The sequence below is a fragment of the Drosophila melanogaster genome, chromosome X (genome assembly GCF_000001215.4).
Source record: "Drosophila melanogaster chromosome X".
Lineage (NCBI taxonomy): Eukaryota > Metazoa > Arthropoda > Insecta > Diptera > Drosophilidae > Drosophila > Drosophila melanogaster.
The window spans coordinates 5,070,947-5,085,208 of record NC_004354.4 but is presented as its reverse complement, the minus strand read 5'-3'; the positions used below and the strand labels follow the sequence as shown (position 1 = coordinate 5,085,208).

General features: G+C 39.9%; 1 protein-coding gene across 6 annotated transcripts; it reads left to right on the top strand.

The window, feature by feature from the left end:
• The first annotated feature begins 440 nt into the window (after positions 1 to 440).
• On the top strand, positions 441 to 14,182 carry CG32767 (uncharacterized protein). 6 transcript variants are annotated; one of them, NM_001169203.2, is made up of 5 exons: positions 441 to 636; positions 2,970 to 3,723; positions 3,952 to 4,028; positions 4,094 to 7,091; positions 7,183 to 8,741. In NM_001169203.2, the coding sequence occupies exons 4-5, from the start codon at positions 4,136 to 4,138 to the stop codon at positions 8,070 to 8,072; spliced, it is 3,846 nt and encodes a 1,281-aa protein (NP_001162674.1). In that variant the 5' UTR covers positions 441 to 636; positions 2,970 to 3,723; positions 3,952 to 4,028; positions 4,094 to 4,135; the 3' UTR covers positions 8,073 to 8,741. The 6 variants fall into 6 exon arrangements, with proteins under 6 accessions (NP_001162674.1, NP_001259250.1, NP_996351.1 ...); NM_001272321.1 differs by lacking the exon at positions 441 to 636 and adding an exon at positions 2,184 to 2,792 and having other exon boundaries at positions 7,183 to 14,182; NM_206628.2 differs by lacking the exon at positions 441 to 636 and adding an exon at positions 2,184 to 2,208 and having other exon boundaries at positions 7,183 to 10,214.
• Positions 14,183 to 14,262: the final 80 nt, after the last annotated feature.

Below are 14,262 nucleotides of genomic sequence, written 5' to 3'. Positions count from 1 at the left end.
TTCGAAAAGTGATGTGAATGTGAAAAAATAAGCTAGTGAACAAGAGAATACTGTTTTGAATGGTTCTTTGTCGATTCTAAATGAATGTAAAATGATATTATTTCATCGCATGACAGAACCAAGCATTGTAAAATTCATATAACATCAGCTACAATGCGAATTACTTTTACATTTTTGCCAACGTCAATTGTCAAGTTATTTAATTGTTCGAATAGACTGATTCAGGTTAATTGAAAAACGGCTATAAAACGGCGGCATTTCGTGTTTCTGTGTATAAAAAACCGGTAAAAATTCAAAAACCCAGTTTCAGTGTGCCCAGACATCAAGTAAGTATTTTAGTATTTTCAGTTTTAGTTTTAGGTTTTAAATATTTGGCAATTGCACCTCCTTTCGATGTATCGATGTACCTACAAAGTATCGATAGTGACTGTTGCCAGTATCGCTTTAGTTATTCCATCTCTAAGCATCAGGCTTTGGTCACATTACCAACCTTTCATAAAAAATAAAAAACAAAACAAAAAGGCGATAAAACGCAATTAAAGCAACTGTAAAAAACATAACAAACTAAAACCACTGATAAACTAAACCAACTGCATTGCACACACCCCGCAAACAAACGAAAATGTGATGTTAAGTGTGAGTAAAAACCGATGGAAAAGCGAAAGGAGTGTGCGTGTCGAGCATGTGCGAGTGTGTGTGTGTGCGTGCGCGTGAAGTGCGAATAATGTGTGATGGAGAGAGGGCAAGAGAGCGGCGCCAGCTAAAAAATATAAACAATTAAATAAATATGTAAATTTATATATATGGATGTATGGCATGGAAGTAGTTATCCACTAGTTACGAAAAGAGAAAAACAAAAGAACTAGTTCTCTTTTCTTTGAGTGTGCGTGTGTGGTTGTGTGGGGGAGAGGATTCCAGCTGCCTTTGTGTGTGAATTTCATTTAGTTTTTTTTTATCTGCTATTATTTTGTTGTGCGGATATTTTTTAACCCTTGTTAGCCCTTTATTTTGCTGATGTTTGCGTTAGTGTGTGTGTGTGTGCTTTCAACCCCCAAAAACTTCACCACCCGTCGCCGCCCGGCGAAAAATCACTGAGCAATAAAACCACCCACTACCCACCAAATGAAAAGACCAAAAAAAAAACGAAGCGAATTATTTCCCACTGAAAATTTTTTTCTTCCAAGGTGATGATGTTTTCTTCCTCTTGCTCCTCATCTTTCCAGGAGCAGCACTCGAAAAAAGGGAGAAGCAAGATGGAGAAGGAGAGTGAGTGAGTGAGAGAGAGCACAATTCAGAAACTGTCGAAATAAAACGGCTTCTCCACCTCTCACGCCTTTTGTCGCCCCCCGCTGCGGGCCCCATCGCACAGTGGGACGCGCAGACTAGGTGTTCTAACAAATTTCGAATTTTCACGCTCCAGTGAACTCATAGGCACTAAATTAATGTTTTAAATGTAATATTAATGAGTTTGTTGTTTTATTATCACCTATTTCGCTCCACTGTGCAACGTATGACGCGCTAGCGTCCCCTCTTTCGCTCTCGCGCAATTCGACCATTTTCCATCCTTCTCGCTCACGCCGACTGCCTTTTGGCGTATTTCTTTTGTGCCTATGTATTTCCGCTTGTTAGGTCAGCTCTCCCCCTGCTCCCCCGCCCAACAACGTCCTCTTTTTGTGCTCCCTTTTTGGGCTCCAAGTTCTGGCAGTCCTTTTAGGAACAGTTGTGGCCGAGAGAATAGGGAATTCGTTAAGACGGCCTTCTTTTGAAAGTAGATGCTCGCTTGTAGTATGATCTTAAAATGCGTGTACTAAGCCCCTATTAAATTAATAATAATAATTAAATGTTGTTTTTCATTTCTTATTTAAAAATAATCTGTTTAAGGAAAAATTAATAGATGTTGAGTAAGATGTACCTGATAATACTATTTCATTGACCCCTGCTGTATATTTTGGTTTTGTGTTGTGAGTGAGAACGAAGTTGTGTGGGTGTTTAAAAAGGGTAAGAAAGGCAAAAAAAAAGGCGAAACGGAGTAGGACAAGAACCAAAAAGAAAAACGAAATAAAAGTAACGTTGTTTTGTGTGCGGGCCAACCGAAAACCAATTAACTTTTTGAATATTGCACGAAATTGCGCGCCATCGCCCGTTCGTTTACCAACACTGACCGCCGAATGCAACCCTGCGCAACACTAACTCACACACACGAGCGTAGTAAGACCCAGGGAGGCAAAAATTCACACACAAGCAAATATTTTTTTGTTATTATTGAACAGTGTGGAAGAACAGCGCGAAAGGGAAAAACGAGCTTGCGGATGTGAAAAGTAAAGCGGGTGTGTGGAAAACGGCAACAACAAAAGGCGAACGGGGGAAAGCCAAAGAAAAACTACTCGCGGGGGAGCAAAAATCGGCTGGGAAACACGGACGAAGAAGAAGAAGAATAGGAATCAGAGTAGGAGAGCAAGCAGCAGCAGAAGAAGAAGAAGCAGCGCAGCCGCTAATTGTCTCGTCGTTCGTTGTTGTTGCTGCCTTGCAAAAAAAAAAACGAAACCGAAAAAGAAATGGCAAAAAAATAACGCAAACAAATTCAATAAAACGAACTAAACAATTAGCAAGTTAATAAACGCAACATAAAACCAAAGGAACGAACAGCAGTGGCAAAAGAAAAAGGCAAAAGAAGAACAATCGAAAAGGTCAAAAAGTGTGAGCAAGGGAGAGGAGAGACTTCCCCAAAAAAAACCGAAAGAAAAATGGAGCAAAAGTGAAAAACCTGTGAATGTGTGTGTGTGTGAGAGATGGTGAGAGAGAGAGTGGGGGGAAAAGCTAAAATTAATTTTTTGTTTTTATTTCCAAGGCGCGCACTGGTGTGTGTGTGTGAGTGTGGGTGGAAAATCGGATTTCGTAAAACGCATTTAATTGTTAACAGCAGCAAAAACGTGTATAATTTACCTGATTTTTCTACATCTCACTTACAGTTAGTAATCAAATTGCACAAAATGCGAAAGAGGAGAGCAGATCAATAATAATAATAATAACAAAAAGGAAAGGAGCAAATGTAACGACTTCTGTGTGTGTGTGTGCGTGCGTGAAGCAAACAACAAAAAACAGCGCAGAAACATTTTTAACTAAAATGTGGAAAGCAAGCAAGGAAACAACAAAAGCTAAAACAACAACGACAGCCAGGAGCAGCGCAGCCAGCAGCGACGTCGACGCCAGCGTCGCCGCATGGAAAGCACAGAAAACCGCATGACAAGGAAATGGAAAATTTTTGTGCAGCCCAAAAAACCAAATGTGAACATAAAGGAAAGGCCGACAGCGAGGCGTTGAGCAAACGAAAAACAAAACAAAATACAACAAAAATACAAGAACGTGTGTGTGTGTGCGTGTGTGTGTGTTTTCCAATCGTATAATCGAAGAATAATAGTAATAATAATACGAGTCAAGGAAGAAGCGGCATTCGAAAGAGAACAGAATAAACGGAGGAAGAAACAGATGTAATAACTAAAGCAGAAGAAGAAGCCCATCAGCAAATCTATGAGAAGAAGAAGAAGGCGAAGAGGAAGCGGCAACTTGAAAAATATACAACAATTATTAATTATGGCAGCTTCGACAAACAAAATTCTGTAGAAGAGGAAACAACAGACGCCCAAAGGCAAGATTTTTAAATAGGGAGTAGTAACATAAAAGAAAACTTTGGCAGCCAAAACGACAAGAAACAAACAAAAAATTGTAAGTAACAACAAGCCCTGCTTTTTCCAAACAAAAACTAGTTCGTTTCGATGAAATTATCACTTAATCACCAAAGTTTTGTATAGTTGTTCCTCTCAGTACTGAAAGCATTTCGCTTTCATCTAGTTTTATTTAATAACCCGTACTTTAAGACATCAGAAACTCGAATGGACTTAACTTGTTTGTTAGATTTTGTGGCAGAGTTCATAATATTGTTCTATTTCTCAGGCTAACAATATATTCAACATAGCTGGAGGTTTACGCCAAACACAGGCGTCGCATCCCCAACAGCTCAAGAGAAGAACGTAAGTTATTGCCCACCAGCCATGGCCGAATGTGAGTCTAATCCAAATGTTTGTACGATTTGCAGATACAAATAAGGGAAATATACATCAATTAGTATATCGCTGCCATGGCCAGCAGCGCGACGAACGTCGACGGCGGCAGCGGGACGTCGACGGCGCTGCCATCGCTCTTCCCCGCCGTTGGCGCCGCTGCCGGTGTCAAAGATATGGACGGATTAATGGCCATTAACGATAGCGCCCTATCGCAACAGATCGAATTTATACTGCAGGATGCTCCCATGGAGCAGGACGACGATCCTCACCAGCATACGCATGTGCATCACCATCATCACTCGCAGCATCATCCTCACTCGCATTCGCATCAGCAGCAACAGCAGCAGCATCTTCAGCAGCAACAGCAGCAGCAGCAACACCATCATCCGCATCATCATCTGAAGCTGGACAACAGCAGCAACAACCACCCACCGACCGCAGCAGCAGCCGCAGCTGCCGTAGCAGTAGCAGCAACAACTGCAGCAACAGCAGCCGCAGCAACCAACAACAGCGCTTCCTTTAGCAGCAACAGCAGCAGTAGCAATAGCAACAACAGCAATCACTTGGACAACCAGCAACAGTTGCTCATTCAGCAGCAGCAGCAACAGCAGCAACATCATCTGCTAAACGGACGCCGCATCATAATCCAGGCCACGGGTAACTCGTCCGTTTTAGCCGCCAGCGATATCAAGGAGGAGGACGAGGAGGAGGAAGATCCCGAGCTGAACGATGAGAATCTGCAGGATATCGAAGAGGAGGCTCAGGCAGCCGAGGCCGATGAGGAGCCCGAAACCACCGCGCATTTGTCCACGCAAGTTAAGCTGGAGCTGGAAGAGGATGATGAAATGCCCGACGAGGAGGAGGAAGAGGATGAGGACGATGACGAGGAGCTGCAGCACGGCCAGCTGGAGTACCAAATTAGTGCGGCAACGCAAACAGCTGGAGCAGCGACGAGTAGTGCCGCTGGTGGCGCCGCAACAGCCGGCGGAGGATCACAGCAATTGGTACAACTGCCCGCCGGTAGTATTGTGAGCACAACCACCCACCGATTGTCGGTGCCCGTGACCGAGGCGGCTCTTGTGCAGCTGCAACGACGACCTGTCTACATAAGCAATGCTGTTGGCGGCCTAACGGCCGGAGCAACCTATGTGAGAATGCCGGCGGCCGCTGTGATCAGCCGGAGTCCCATGACGGTGCTGAATGTGGTGCAACAGGCGTTGCCGGCCACACAGCTGATATTGCAGACGCAACAGCAACAGACGCCGGCAGCGGCAGCGGCTGAGCAGCAATTGGCCTTGGCCTTGGAGCAGCAAAGGCAGCAGCAGGAACAGCAGGCGCAGCAACAAAGGCAGCAGCAGCAGCAGCAGGAACAACAAAGGCAGCAGCAGCAACAACAGCAGCAACAGCAGCAGCAGCAGGCGCAACAAGAACAGCAGAGGCAGCAACAGCAGCAGCTACAACAGCAGCAGCAGCAACAGCAAACCCATCCAGTGAAACATTCAGCATCCGGCTCTTCCTCCACCAACAACAACAGCACCACCAACTCCACCAACAGCAACAATAACACACCAGCGGCAACGGCGACTGTGACCACCAGTTACCAGTGCGTCGAGTGTGTGGAGAAGTTCGATTCTAAGGAACTTTTCGACATCCATCGCAGCGGCCATGCCAATAATATGAAGTGCGCCATCTGCAACATGGTGTTGAAGTCGCTGAAGAACTACGAGAAGCACTGCCTGCGCTGCAAGCCGTACGAATGCCAGATATGCGGTCGCGTCGTCCGTTTCCGGCCGAACTTTATCAAGCATATGCGAGTCCATACGGGCCAGCAGTCGGAGCGGCACAAATACAAGTGCGAGGTGTGCCACAAGGAGTTCATGAGCTTCGAGTACTTCAAGGTGCACAAGAAGATCCACAACGAGAATGTGAACCTGACCTGCGAGATCTGTGGCAAGGTGTTCAGTGCCCTGGCATCGTTGCGCGGCCATTCCAAGCTGCATTCGGGTGTTAAGCTGCACAAATGCGACGTGTGCGGCAAGGGTTTCGGACAGCGCTACAACCTGAAAATTCATGCCAGAACGCACACGGGTGACTTCCCATTCGAGTGCAAGATCTGCAAGAAGAAGCTGCACACACAGTCATCGCTGCAGACGCACATGCAGGTCCATCTGCGGGATCAGCCGGGAGCAGCTGCTGCAGCCGCCACTGCTGCCGGAGCAGCCTCCTCGAAGGCCAGCAATAGCAGCAATTCGAGCAACAGTAGCAATTCCAGCAGCAGCAATTCCAGCAGCAACGGCGTATCGGCAGCTGTATCGGCAGCCACAACGACTACAACAATTGTCAAACTGGAGCCGCCGCACGAGATTGAGAGGCCAGGCACCAGTAGCAATCAGCAGTTGCAGCAGTCGCAACACCACCAAATGGAACTAGACGATCAGTCGGGACTGAGCGGGGACGAGGAGGATGGCAGCGGCGGCGGTATGAACTCCTCCTCGCATATTGTGAACGCAACCACCAATCGCTTGACCACCGGCGAGGACTCATCGGAGTCCTCGAATGCCTCGCTACACCTGAACCAGCACTCCTCCACCTCATCCTCGCCAGCCTCGCAGCACCAAGTGTCGTCGCACCAGCAGCATGTGCATCAGCAACAGCAGCAGCAGCAGCAGTCGCAGCAGCAATATCTCGTTTCGGCACCAACACGAACGATCGTCATTAAGAACTACATGCAGCAGGGATCCCAGCAGCAGCAGCAGCAGCAGCAGCAGCAGCAACATACCTCCGATCCAACGCCCGTGCTGCATGCACAGGTCATCCAGAGCGGTGCAGGCACCAGCAACGGCAGCGGCAACACCTCCTCCACCAATAGCAGCAGCAACAGTAGTACCAACATTGTCACCACCAACGCCGGCGGCAATCTCAGCAATGGCTCGCAGTTGATACGAAAGACGCCGATCATTCATCATTCGACCGGAAGCAGCAATGGCAGCGGCGGCTCAGCGCTGACCAGTGTGGTGCAGCAAACAGGTGGTTAGTAGTTTTGGGTTTAAACCCTAAGTTGATATTTGTTGAAATCTAGCTAGCAGATTGTATCAAAATATAAACCCTTTTTCTCTTTCAGTTATTTCGCCAGCTCAATCGCCATCATCATCCTCGACCTCTTGCTCCTCATCCACGGTGCTGGTTTCCAAAGCCACCGGTGTGCCACTATCGATAGCTTCCTCGGCGGCGGCTGCACTTGGAGGCTCCACTATCATACGCAGCACAAGGAATCACCAACAGCAGCAGCAGCAGCAGCAACCAGCCCAACAACAGCAGCAGCAGCAGCGGGTAACGCAGCGCAACAACCACCGAAATCACCACCGACGTCGCCATTTGGCGGACATGGATGACGATGAAGATGACGACGAGGATCAGCCGCAGCAGCAGACGCATACGCAGCAAACGCAACAGCATCACCATCATCACAGTCATCATCATAATCATCACAATCATCATTTCGATGACGATGATGACGATGAGAAATCGTCACCGTCCCTGGCCACAGCGGCCATTATCAAAGTGGAACCAAATCTGTATTCCTCGGGCTCTGGCGACAACTCCAACGATATGTTCATCAAGGAGGAGGTCATGTTTGAGGATTCGGCTGCCCTGCATTCGCCGCAATCGCCGCCAAGCTCGAAATTCCGTATCTCCAATTTTGATAGTGATCTAGTTGATCATCATGTTGATCTGAATCACTCGCTGCCGCCGTATGGTAATTTGTTTGAACCGCATTCCATACCGGATAGCATACCTGTGCAGCTATATCCGGATGATGACGATGACTTTCGGCTGGATCATAGTTCACTAGGTGGACTGCACAACACAACGTCGTCGTCGACCACCGATGGGGACTTCATCAAGAAGGAATGGGTATACGGCACGGGCGCTAGTTCCTATGCCATGAACGGCAAATTTGATGATGACAGCGATGCCCTGTGCGATGCGGCCAATTTCATTTACAATTGAGTGCAGGCAGCAGCCGCTGCCGTTGTGGTGGATCATCATCGTCATGGTCATTGTCATTGGAAACGGAGGAGGCATCCGCGTCATCAGGATGAGGAGGAGGAGGAAGTGGAGCATCACCAGCAACAGCAGCAGCAGCAGCAGCAGGAGGAGGAGGAGGAGCGAAATGTGCAGGAGGAACTGGAACAGGATCAGCAACGCAATGTCCTGCGTCGCGTCCACGATGCAGCCATGTGGAGCTGAGCATTCGGTTAATCCAGATTCATAGCTGTACCACGTATATATATATATACGTTATCCCCGTATTCACACAACACAAAACACATCCAAGAGGGTGAATCGATTTGCGTAGGATGCAAAAATCCATTTATGAACAATTCTAACTAATTTCGCTGTAAAAACTTTAGGGCTAATTGCGTTTTAGAGCTGCTCGTAATGATTTATACGTGTAAAAGCCACAGGGACACTATACTAGACAGTATAATGCAAAGGCATCAGGAAAATATTAAAACTTTATGGGGGCAAACGAAATTGTAATTATGTAACAGGTTTTTGCAATGCGCTTTAAAAACATAGATTCTTAGGAAAATTAGTTGTGAGTGATTTATCAGCTGGTTTTAAAATATCTGGTATTCGAAGGAAAAGAATGTAATTTTTTTTTTTTGTAAATCTCCAAATTATAGTTCTAAGCTGACATTTTGGACCTTCCCAAAGGAAAGAAAAAGTTTGGGTGGTTTTTTTTTTTTTTTGATTAAGATAAAAAAAATTGATAAATTGTATCCAAAGTTTCCAAAGCGAAATTATTTAGAATTATTCATAGAAGACTCTTCCACATTGTTCTATTTAACTATTTTGCAACGCAAACATGTCGAGCCACCCTAATATTTATACATATATATTGCTTATATATACAGAACACATACTTATCCTATATGTCCACCATATAGACAATTTGCTATCTCTGTTGCGCTCGTGATGATCTTATAACGTGATCTTAAGTCTAAATCAATGTGTAAAATGTAATGTTTGTTTATTTTTTTTTTTGTTTAACTTGCTTCCGTTCAAACCTTTTCTCCCAGTGTGTAATTTGCCTCCGTTTCCGTTTGTTGTAGTTGTTTATCTTGTCTCTCGCTCTCTCACTCTGTGTGTCTCTGTCTCTGTTGCTCTCGTGCCCTCTCTGTCACTGTCCCCATCTCACTCTGATCTGTTTATAAGAAGTGTACAATTTTTAGCCCCCACTTTTAGTGTAAAAAAAAAAATGAAGAAAATCTCAAATGAACTTGTAACTTGATGTGAAACACGAATTGTTTATTATAAGTTTTAATTTTTACATATCATTTATTCTTATTGTGTACTCAAATATCTGTTTTAAATTTCCGCATGGCCCAGCAGCACATTGTATTTTCTATTGCGAACCCTAATTTTAGTTGTATAGTTTTGCATTTGATCTCTCGGCTTTAGTTTTTGCATTCAAAGCGAAAGAAAATTCAGTTCCTGTGTAATTGCAAAGATAACTTGAGAAATTGTATTATAATTTAATGGACTAGGCAATCAATGTGCTGCTTTCATGCGGAAAGATATGCATATATGTATGAACCATATCTTTCTGTCACTCGAGGATCCTACAGTATTGGCTCCAAAAACCTAATCAAAACAAAAAAAAAAAGATACAAATAAGTGAAAACCGCTTTAATTATGCTTTTCGTTGTTTATTTTTTTTTTTACTTTTGATTAACACTTTGTTTTCAATTACCTAAACCGCAGTATTTGTTTCATATAATTCGAGAATCCGTATCGATTTTTTGCATAGTTAGTTTAAGTAAGGTATTGATTTTTTTTTAAAAGTTCTTATGTGCAATCTCCCCCCATCACTGAAACTGAACTTTGACCTCTTTCTCACCTTCGCTCGAACACCTTGTGGTTTCCTTAATTAGTTGCTAAGTATCCACGATAAACACACGAATACATTAAACACCCACACGATACTTGATTATGATTTGCATTACTATATACTATAGATAATCTGTAGCTAAGTGTAAGCCTAATTTCAGTGTAGTCTTTAAGCTGAAAGAGCATGCTTTAGCTTTAGCTTTACCCTAACATACGAAACTGCATAAGCATACGAATATATAATATATTATATATAGCCGCTGTACAATTACTTGATCTTTAGCATTAACACTTGAAATCTTTTAATTTGCATTTACATCAACAATTGTTTGTGTATATTCTTTTCGTTGGTTTTTTTTGTCGAAAATTAAAAAATATATATATATATAGCCATCAAATATATATATATATATATAGATATAGATATAGATGATATATATCTGGATGGGGAATCGGATACAATAAAGAAGGAGAAAAAGAATCCACATAACAAAAACTTCTATCAAAGCATTTAATGTTAACAACATAATTGAATAAAATCTATATAAATTAATTAATTAAATTATAAATGTATAACAAACAAGTTAGCCAACAATTGTAAAACGTAGCTGAAAAAGTACACCTGTTTTTTTTTTCTGTGTATAGCATGGAAGGAAAAGCATATTTAATCGATTTTTCGTTTATTGAGAAAGTTTTCTTTTGCTTTTTTGTGCTTAATAATAATAACTGTTGTTGCTTGCCAATTTTGTTTGTTACTAAAAATATAATAATTATATAACAAGAGCCGTTAATCATAAAAAAAAAACACAAACACTCACACATAGGCACGTGGTAAAGCTCAAAGGAAAAACGCGCAAAGAAAAATGTTTTTGTTTTCAAAAAAAAAAAAAATATAAAAATATGAAGTTAATTACGGATTTGTCTTCCGCACGAGTTAGAAGTTCGATTTGAACGATGTACAAATTTCCAGTTTAGTGAATCGATAACCAGTTGAAAATGTCGATAAATAGTCGATGAATTCGATAACCAGTTGATGATACCATTGGTCCGCCCCATTTCCACGCGCTTTTCGCGGAAACACTGAATTTTAGCAAGCAATTGAATGAAGTTGATATCTCGATTCGAACGGTTGAAAGATTTCCAATTGAGTAAATCGATATGCCCCTCCTACCCTTCTCCCATTTTATTCGGAATAGCCCCGAATTTTGGGAAGCAATAAAAACGAGACAAACAGGTGGGAAATCCTCGCGGAATGCCTCTCGGAAAACTCATCGTTCACTGCCCCACACGCCTTTTCTCACCACCCCCTTTTCCATACACTGAGAGCAATCAAGTGAAAATCAAGAAAACGTTATTCCAACTAATTTTCAGTTAAACCGAAAGAAATCAAGAATAGATGCGAATTTTTGTACATTTGCAGAGAGAAAAAAAATAAGTATTGTAATATTTAATGAATCCAAAACCAAACTCCAAAATATACTATTTTATATACCAAACAACAAATGGATAAAAAAAAATAAAAACGAACGATGATTAACAAAAACCCAACAACTTTGCACCACAACAACAACAACCAACTAAATTTTTAAAAATTTAATCTCAACGACTGCGCACACAACAACAAACAAATTTTTTGTATTATATTAAAAAAAAAAAATGGAGAAAAAATTTAAAAAAAAACGTAACTTTAAATAAGATCGAAGAGGAAACGGGTGAAGCGAAAGATAGAAAGCAAAGTGAAATATTTTTTTAAGTGTAAACCAGGCCAGTCAAAGGCTTGGGCGCCAAATTTTCTGCAATAAAAAATCTTTAATATAATAATATTGTAAACTTTATAGTGTACACACACGAAAACACCGTAAATTAGGATGGAAAATGGATGTATAACTGTGAAGCCAAGAAAAGTCCAATTAAGAACACATTCACACAATTTAAATGTGGTTTAGTTGTCGTTTTACTATATATTTTTTTTTATTAACATAAAAGTACCTAAAAAGCAAATAATTGAGAAGAGAAAATCAATAACTAATTTCTATGTGTCTCCCTTGTGTGTAACTTTGCAAAATCTTAATTCTTGAAAGCAAAAGAGCAAAAAAAAAAATAATAAGTAAATAACAACACATAATCATATTAACACCAGAAAATGGAAACAAATTAAAATTATATTTAAAGAAATCGTAACTAAGCAAGATTATAATTATTTTTAAATGGAAATCAATTTGTTATGCACAAAATATATATATGCAGAAAAGCCAACTTTTTAAGTTACGAATTTGTTAAAGGATCTAAGGAGTAGAAGAAAACCCGACTTTTTAAAGCATTTTCGAGAAATATTGAGGGAAAACCGAACAATTTCAATCTGAACAACAACATAAAGCCCACGAAAGTATATATATTATATATAAATAAAGGTAAATAAATATATTTAAATAAATTATCTATAAACAGAAACGGTAAAGTAAATTAAACAAATCGTATTTATACACTATGAATGTCTAGTCGTATTTTCAGTATTATGTAAACCGCCCCTCCCCCTCTCCCTCCCACAACCCACAAAAGAAAAAAAAAACAGCGTAAAAATATGAAAACCCTAAAAAAAAAGAACTAGAAAGCTAAGCTAAATGAATGTGAAGTGAAAAAAAAAACAAATTTTTGGAGATGCAAACTAAAAGCAAAAATAAAAGTATAAATCAGAAATTATGTGTGTAGCGTGTACAATAAAACAGAATTAACAAAATATGGTAAACAATTTTTAGAAGCATTTTTAACACATATGGGAAACCAAACTTAACGTTTACATAACGACGATGAAGTGCAAGCGCAAAATTAAACGAAATGTGTCTGTTTTTAGTGTTAGACTCGATGTAAGCGAAATCACAATAAAATGGAACATAACAGAATATATATATATACACACACACATATATACATATACATATGTACTATATATATGTATATAGTACATAAAGATCATTACGAATTACTAAATCAATGTGTGTAAACGAACGGATGAGAGATTTTAAGAGGGAAAGTGTGTTTGAAGTCCGTTCATCATCATTATGTTCACGTTCTGTTTTCGATGCACTGACAAAAATTCCCTGGCCAATTGGAATTAATTATAGGTTTGGATAGAACCATTTAAAAAAAATATATTTGGCTCATGGTCTTTAAGTCAGCGCATTGTGTCGCGTTTAGTGGTAAACGCGAGTTGTATGTATTTCAAGATATCTATATATTTTTTTATTACTCTTAGTTCTTGTGTATACAAAATGCAAATGAAATGCAACAAAAAAAAAAAAAAAAACAAATAATGAAAAATGAATCAACAAGTATGCTTAAATGATTTAATCTTAGTGCATAATTTATAATTAACCATTATAATTTCTCATTTATTTAGTACACATTTAATGGATCTTTATTTCATAATTTAACACCGAGAAAAACGAAAATATATATATTTTGTCAGAGTACAATTTGTCGTTTGTTTTTGATTTAATCGTTTATTTCACTTTTATTCCCAGACGGGGTGGTTCATATCAGATATGAAGTATACATCAATTTGTATAAATATCTATTCTGCGCATATAAATGTAAAGTGAGAAAGTTGTGAGTGGGTAAGCAGATTCAAAATTACAAATTGGCGCAATTTGCTCAACATATTAAAAAGCGATACATTATACAAAAACATAAACATAAATCATAATTCAAAAGCAGTTAGTTTCCCTGTTTTACGTTTTCTTGAATTAATAGTGGAAATTTTAAAGAATTTAGTTTAACTAAAAACCAATCGAAGTAGCCGAAACAAAGCCATTTAAAAAACTATTCCAAGAAAATTAAATATGGAACAAACAAAAACACACATATATTCAAATTCATGATAATAACAGAGAATAAATAAATATAAAAAAAAACCGAAAAAGAAATGCATAAAACCGAAGAGAAACCAAAAACAATCTAGATTTTATTGTAATTCCGTGTCTGTGTGTGTATTTCAGTAATTAATGTAAAAAAATATAAAAATTAAAACAAACAAAAAAAAAACAACACAAAAATCTAACAATAAAATCGACAAGAGCAACTTGAAAAAATGGACAAAAATCCGAGCAAAAAAATTGTAAAAAAAAAACAAAATGCAAACCTCTGAAAAAAAAAAACACTGAACATAAAAAATGAAGGACAAAACATAAAGAAACTAGCGAAATAAATAAAATACAAAATATTTGAAAAAAAAAATCAAGTGTTTTCCATTTACTTAAATAATTTTTTTTTTTTGCTTTACTTACCATACCATTTCAATAAATGA